This window comes from Triticum urartu, chromosome 6A (genome assembly GCF_056163025.1).
Source record: "Triticum urartu cultivar PI428250 chromosome 6A, HENAU_Tu73, whole genome shotgun sequence".
NCBI lineage: Eukaryota > Viridiplantae > Streptophyta > Magnoliopsida > Poales > Poaceae > Triticum > Triticum urartu.
Genome location: NC_141878.1, coordinates 148,657,690 through 148,664,538, shown reverse-complemented (window position 1 = coordinate 148,664,538; position 6,849 = coordinate 148,657,690). Strand labels below are relative to the sequence as shown.

Below are 6,849 nucleotides of genomic sequence, written 5' to 3'. Positions count from 1 at the left end.
AATAATACAATGTATTATTATAGAGGCATTATTATTATATACTCACTCTGTCCCAATATAATTGTCTTTAATCTTTAATCTATTATAGTACAACAAAGTATATTTCTGATAGGCAGCAAATTCACCCGTCGTTGTCTCATCAACGTGCCACGTGTCGCCATTTCCCTCGTCGAAGAACCTGAGGTGGTCCAACCAGTCACCGTCAAACACCCGGACCCACTTGACAGTGAGACGGGGCGAGCCCGAAAACTACGTCACGTCATGCGAGCACCCCCTCCGCATGTGTACCGTCTCCCCGGCCTGGAGGCTTCGACCTTTCCACCACGCCCCCGTCCTCTTTCCCTTCCCGTCGCTCGCTTCCCCCCTACCCGAACCTTCTCGACTCCCTCTTCGCATGGCCGACGCGAAGGCCGAGGCGGCGAGGCAGGCGCCGCAGTCCTCCCAGGAGGAGGAGGAGGACTGGAAGGAGGCCGAGGGGGACGTCGAGGTCGCGGACAGGTCCACGAGCAATGGCGGCGGCGGCGGCGCCGGCGAGGGGATCACGGACAGGCCGATCCGGGTCTACGCCGACGGCATCTACGACCTCTTCCACTTCGGCCACGCGCGCTCGCTCGAGCAGGCCAAGAAATCGTGAGAAATCCCTCTCCCCCCTTGGGCTATTTCGGTTCGATCTGCCCCCTTGCGTTTCTGGCAGGAATTGGGGTCTGACACTGTTTATCATGGTTGGCTGCGGCGCGGATCGCGCCTAATTAGGATCATCGGTTGGCTCTAGCGCGGGGATTGCGCGAGGAAGTTGTTTGATTGCAGTCCGTTCCTATTTGAAACTCTTCGCGATTACCAGTTCAGGAACGGCCTCAACTTGTTGTTATGTCCAACGTCTGATTTAGTGGATCATTCTTGTGATTAGGTTTCGAAGGCATGCGCTTATTGTGGATACTAAGTTGGTTGATGAGGACTTGGTTTGTCTGTGCCCCTGTTTATTTGGGCAATAGATTTACGGTTTGGTGGAAAATGGGGCTCCATTTATGCTTCCATCATGTTGGGGACAAGATTTAGCTGTATTGGTATGTTTTACCTAACGTGATGTGACTCGAGACTCTCGTATTGCTTGCCATGTAATGGATCATTCAGTGGGAGGGCTCCTATTTGGTAGATCCCCCCCGAATAATGCAGTGTGATTTGGCTTTATTTGCCCACCTCTTTTTTTTCCTTTTTATTTTTCGCATCATGTACAATAATCCTGCTCCACAATAATCATTCTCCATTGACATGGACTGGTGTAGTTGTCTGTAGGGTTTGGGCTCTGATATTGTTCCTCTCAGACAACTTTCCCTTTATGGTGGTTGGCATCTTCCACTTCTTTTAAGTCGGCAATGAAATGGAGTTTGGTTTCTTGTGTCCTGTTAGATGCCAGTCCTACCTTTCCTAGTGAAATAAGTCTGCTCAAATCAGTATATAATTTTTGATGCGCCCTCTGTTCATTTTGTATTCTCTTTTTTACCCTCTTCATTTCGCCCATCACAACATCCATTTTCCATTAGTGGACATTTTATGTATAACTATTGAGAATTCTGCATTTGAAAACACTAATGGGAAGTCATGTGTGCCAACGGTCACCCTTTTTTCTACAATTCCGCCAACAACAAAAAAAAAACTCACATATATGCAGCATCTTTTTCCTCAAAATTTCAGTTTGTACATGATGTGATGTTAGTATACTCATGGCATGCACACAGAGGGTAAACTATCGTTTTGTGTTAGCTTATGGGGAAATACCTGATTTTCTGTGACACCTTCTATAAGGAATCTTGCACTTGCAGGCATGCTCTGTTTCTTAAGTATGAAGCTGTGGTTTAATCTGCAAATGTCATACTAGTAATCTTGCTGGACAGTTTTTTTTTATCTAGTAGTATGCCTAAGGTTCCGTTCTACTATTGGTGCCATAGATTAAATGCATTAACTGCGGACTGGTTTTACATTCTTAATGGTTATCCTGAGCATTCTACACAAATTAACTTACTGGGGCTGTTAAATGCGAGAAAATGTCCTGACACTGAACTGTCTGTTGAACTGTAGGTTCCCTAATGCATATCTTCTTGTCGGTTGCTGCAATGATGAGTTGACACATCAATACAAAGGAAGAACTGTCATGACAGAGGACGAGAGATATGAATCACTTCGCCATTGCAAGTAATCGTGTATCATTCTTTACTTCATCCAATATAATCCATGATCATTGTACATTTCTTCAAAAAAATAGCATGCTAATATGATTTACTATTTTATATTCCAAGGTGGGTTGATGAAGTCATTCCTGACGCTCCGTGGGTAGTAACAGAAGAGTTCTTGAACAAGCATAACATCGATTTTGTTGCACATGATTCTCTGCCGTAAGCATTCAGTTCGAAAGACCTTGTTATTTCTGTGATGCAGTAAATATTTCTTATTTTCATTCTTTTTTTGTGAGGACCACAGAAAATGTTTCTGTGTTTCTGATGGCTTGATATTCTACACACTGAATGATCTAAACTTTTAAATCTCTTAACTCATCTATATTCTATCTTCCGTATTTGAATCTACACAGGTATCATGATGCTAGTGGAGCTAGTAATGATGTCTATGAATTTGTGAGTCTTATGTTTCAAATTGAGCTATTCAAATATAATCTCAAATAAATTGTGTTAACAGACACCAATTTTTACTTTGGATTTCTGTGACTAACATCATCTTGTTTTATCAGGTAAAAAAGCTTGGTAAATTTAAGGAGACCAAGCGCACAGAAGGAATATCAACCTCAGACATTATAATGAGGATTGTTAAAGATTATAATGAGTATGTTATGCGCAATCTGGCCAGGGGGTACAGCAGAAATGATCTTGGTGTCAGCTATGTCAAGGTATGCAATATCAACCTGATGCTTTAGCAAAACTTTACTTATACAAAGTCCTGTTGTTGGATTGTACTACAGTACCACTGCATTATGCTGGCTAGCTGAGCCCTTATATATCTTATTATCAGGAAAAACGACTAAGAGTTAATATGGGATTGAAAACCCTCCGTGACAAAGTGAAGCAGCACCAAGAAAAAGTAGGGGAGAAGGTACTTGTATTCAGCTTCATCTTAATTTATGTTGAAGTATAACTAATTTTTATGATTGATTAACTGTAACTAGGCAATGTTAGCTTCGCTCTGTATCCATTGGTTGTCTGGTGCAGGGATGAGTGCCCCATGTTTCTTTACTATTTTGTCACTAATTAACCTACTTGTTGTGTGTTAGCCTTATGACATTTGATTGGGTATAGTTGACCCGCATGTCCGAAACTCTTGGCTAGATTAACGTTTTGAAGTTCATCAAAGTAGTTTTGGATTTTTGGTTGACTTCAGTTGTTTAGCGGAGGATTCCTAACACATATCATCCTTTTCTTTGATGCGTTTTGGACTAGATAGCACTTCTATGAAATTATGCTTTAATGCGTAGAAGATTGCACAGCTGTGATTGGGCAAGTCCATAGCTTTGCATGCAAAGCTAAAAACATTAGCTTCAGCCATGTCTCACACCATGTGTATTCTAAAGGTTACAATGATGATAAATTGACAGTGCTACATGGCTGTTACTTAAGTTTTATATGTATTATACACAAATCTTTGCATTTATCTAGTTCAACTAATCTTGTGGTGGTCAAGACTTCGATATCTGATGCGTAAGTATTATTTTTATCATATCTGACACTCCGTACATTAGTTGTACTCTGTATATATCCAGTATAGCACTGCAAAATGAAAACACTTCACTACCCCTTCTCCTACTTCCGGTTTCCATGTTCATCTCTTCATCTGATAATTTGGATCGATGAACTTAGCCTTCTCAAGTTTACCTGTTCATACATTCTGAGAGAAGCATGTTGATATTTGCAGTGGAGTACAGTGGCAAAACTCCAGGAAGAGTGGGTTGAAAACGCAGATCGCTGGGTTGTTGGTTTTCTAGAGAAATTCGAGGAAGGTTGCCATTCAATGGTTAGTTACCTTCGCCTGTTAATAGTTTACTGCTGCTCTCCTCCAATAGGAGGTCCATGCCCATATATGCCTAAATCTAAACTACTTCCCAGGGAACTGCCATCAAGGAAAGAATCCAGGAAAGGCTGAAGGAGGCGCAGTCTAGGGACTTCAGCCTTCTACAATACGACAGTGACGACTTTGACGACTTTGAAGAAGAAGACGATGAAGTTGCCAAAGATGCCAAATACGTGAAAGAATAGCGGCACTGTAAAATTTTATGTCAAAGTATAATACGGGCATGCAATGCATGTTGACAGTCTTCATCAACCGCAATCCTTCACCATGTATCTGTCCCTTTGATCGTGAGCTTCACTGTCAAGGTAGATCTGCGTGCTGTGTTTGTAGCTGTACTTGATGTTTTTCTAGGCAGTAGCGTACGCTCTTGTAATAGTTCTACTGTGAGGCATAACACTGTTTATTTGGCGGATATCGATTTCAATTCAAGTTCTTATTAAGAAGACCTGTTTCATTTTGTAATTACACTTATTTATTTTCCATTCTTGGCATCAGACTCTGAGGTGGTACTTTTTGTGTGATTCATCCTTTGAATCGGTAGCTTACTCTACAAATGTTGGAGGGAGTATCTAGAACTCATCTAGATGAGATATAATTTGGTCTCATTCACTTGGAAAACAAGAACATATAACATCCACGTCAGCACAAACGCATCTTATAGCATCACATCCAATGGCTATAAAAGATGAATGAGACCAAATTATATTTCATCTAGATGAGTTCTAGCAAAACTGAATGTTGGATTCAGTTAAAAAAAAAGAATGTTGTTTGGATTCCCTGCGCCTCGCCGTGGCGTCTTCACCCTCCCTTGAAGAAAACTCTTGGGAGGAGGCAGAAAACTTGGGTCCTAGTAAATGAGTTTTCTTGTGAAGCAAGGAGGCTCGAGCCGCTCCCTTTTAAATCCCTGCTGCTTGGATTGATCCAAAGAGTTGGCCGTGATCTTTCCTCCCGGGAGTGGGTTAACTCCATCAAGCCGGAGAGCCATGGATTCATGCTTGCTTCCACAGAGGTGGTAGCGTCTTCCTCGCTCTCGTTTTGCCCCGCAGAGCAAGGCATTTGGTGTTGTTATAAGTCAACCCAAGAACCATCCGATCCTCTTCTTCTATGCCTCCGTGCGTCGCCGGCTGCCATGTCGCTGCTGTCGAGGCTGCGGCTGGTGACCGTGGACGTGACGGGGACGCTGATCGCCTACAGAGGGCAGCTCGGCGACTACTACTGCACGGCGGCCAGGTCCGCCGGGCTGCCGTGCCCCGGCTACGCGCGCATGCACCAGGCCTTCAAGGCCGCCTACGCCGACATGACGGCCAAGCACCCCTGCTTCGGCCACGCCTCCAGGATGCCCGACCATCGCTGGTGGAGGACGTGCGTCAGGGACTCCTTCCTCAGGGTAAGGTGAAGGTCGGTGCTCTGCCGTGCCCTGTTCGTTTCTCCAAGAAACTCCGAAGCGTGAGCAAATCTCGTGCGTGTAGAATGTGCAACTACTCTATTCTGATGCTCTCTCGGCCTTTTTCTCTTGGTTGTTGGTATGTATGCTGCAGGCAGGACACGAGTACGATGATGCCACATTTGAGCGGATCTTCGGGCAAATCTACGCCGCCTTCGGCTCCCCCGCCCCGTACTCGGTGTTCCCCGACGCGCGGCCCTTCCTCCGGTGGCTGCGCGGCGAGGGGATCATGGCCGGGGTCGTCACCAACGCGGACTGCCGCTACAGGGACGTCGTCCTGCCCGCGCTGGGGCTGAACCAGGTCGGCACTCGGCAGGCAGCCGCCCTCGACCGCCGTCTCGCTCGCGCTGCCGGAAGCTATACATTGCTCAGTTCTGTTTCTGATTGATGTGCGCAGGGGTCCGAGTGGGACTTCGGGGTGTTCTCGGGCGTCGCCGGCGTCGAGAAGCCCGACCGGCGGATCTACGAGATGGCGCTGGAGGCGGCCGGGGGCGTGGCGCCGGAGGAGGCGCTGCACATCGGCGACAGCATGAGCAAGGACTACGCGCCGGCCCGGGCCGTCGGGATGCACGCGCTGCTGCTGGACAGGTTCGGGACCGCTGATGCCGAGAGGTGGCGGCGGTCCGGCGCGGTGGTGCTCCCTGACCTCGTCTCCGCCCGGGAGTGGCTCACCCGGGATCCCCCTGCCGCGCATGGAGGAACCAACAACGCCTGGGCGGAGGAGTGATTATCTGAAAAATAGGGTGGATAGTTGAGGCATGAGTGAACATTGCTGGAAGTGTATGAAATCCAGGGGACAAAAGAACAGGTCCTTGGATGATACAGTATTCGTTGATGAGATTGCCAACTCTTGCAATGTACTGTAAGCAAGAGTGCAAGTTAAACAAGTTATTCAGAGTTGATGCGCGATGCCAGATCTCTCCAAGGTGCTTACAGGAAAGAGAGTGCATATTCATAGAGTTGAGTGTATGTACGTATTTATAAGCATATGTTTCTGTACTATGTTTTAAAAGAAAACCGCCAGTCGGCTGGTTCGTGCTCAAGATCAACCGGGACGCCGATGATCCGATCAAGCATTTTGTGAATGTTCGATCATGCCAACGCATCTCCCCCTCGCCTCACCACCCATAGTCTTCCCCGCGTGCCTCATGGTTCCTCATTTCCCCGCGCACACCGTCGTCCATGTCTCCCTCGCATGCCCTTGTATCTCACTCACCCCCATCACACGCGCGCGCAACACCGACGAAGTGGCACTGACACCCTTGCAGCACCGACAACGCACATGTGCAACATCGTGCGCATCATTGGGTGCCCCGGTGCGATTGCTCATCTGC

At 46.6% G+C, this 6,849-nt stretch overlaps 2 protein-coding genes across 3 annotated transcripts; both read left to right on the top strand.

The window, feature by feature from the left end:
* Positions 1-289: 289 nt before the first annotated feature.
* On the top strand, positions 290-4,514 carry LOC125517297 (choline-phosphate cytidylyltransferase 2). The gene is made up of 8 exons (XM_048682488.2): positions 290-630; positions 2,077-2,190; positions 2,295-2,390; positions 2,585-2,627; positions 2,741-2,896; positions 3,019-3,099; positions 3,916-4,014; positions 4,107-4,514. The coding sequence occupies exons 1-8, from the start codon at positions 395-397 to the stop codon at positions 4,254-4,256; spliced, it is 975 nt and encodes a 324-aa protein (XP_048538445.1). The 5' UTR covers positions 290-394; the 3' UTR covers positions 4,257-4,514.
* Positions 4,515-4,637: 123 nt separating this feature from the next.
* LOC125517298 (uncharacterized) lies at positions 4,638-6,424 on the top strand. 2 transcript variants are annotated; one of them, XM_048682489.2, is made up of 3 exons: positions 4,638-5,469; positions 5,610-5,816; positions 5,913-6,424. In XM_048682489.2, exons 1-3 carry the CDS (start codon positions 5,176-5,178, stop codon positions 6,240-6,242), a joined length of 831 nt encoding a protein of 276 aa, XP_048538446.1. In that variant the 5' UTR covers positions 4,638-5,175; the 3' UTR covers positions 6,243-6,424. The 2 variants fall into 2 exon arrangements, with proteins under 2 accessions (XP_048538446.1, XP_048538448.1); XM_048682491.2 differs by having other exon boundaries at positions 5,201-5,458.
* The last annotated feature ends 425 nt before the right edge of the window (positions 6,425-6,849 follow it).

What these genes read in the sequence shown, in the direction of transcription:
- LOC125517297 (XM_048682488.2), top strand. Translation starts at nt 395, where the DNA reads ATGGCCGACGCGAAGGCCGAGGCGGCGAGGCAGGCGCCGCAGTCCTCC. An exon ending in CTCGAGCAGGCCAAGAAATC is followed by an intron (nt 631 to 2,076) that starts GTGAGAAATCCC and finishes GTTGAACTGTAG; the next exon opens with GTTCCCTAATGCATATCTTC. An exon ending in GAATCACTTCGCCATTGCAA is followed by an intron (nt 2,191 to 2,294) that starts GTAATCGTGTAT and finishes TTATATTCCAAG; the next exon opens with GTGGGTTGATGAAGTCATTC.
- LOC125517298 (XM_048682489.2), top strand. Translation starts at nt 5,176, where the DNA reads ATGCCTCCGTGCGTCGCCGGCTGCCATGTCGCTGCTGTCGAGGCTGCG. An exon ending in TTCCTCAGGGTAAGGTGAAG is followed by an intron (nt 5,470 to 5,609) that starts GTCGGTGCTCTG and finishes TGTATGCTGCAG; the next exon opens with GCAGGACACGAGTACGATGA. An exon ending in CCGCGCTGGGGCTGAACCAG is followed by an intron (nt 5,817 to 5,912) that starts GTCGGCACTCGG and finishes TGATGTGCGCAG; the next exon opens with GGGTCCGAGTGGGACTTCGG.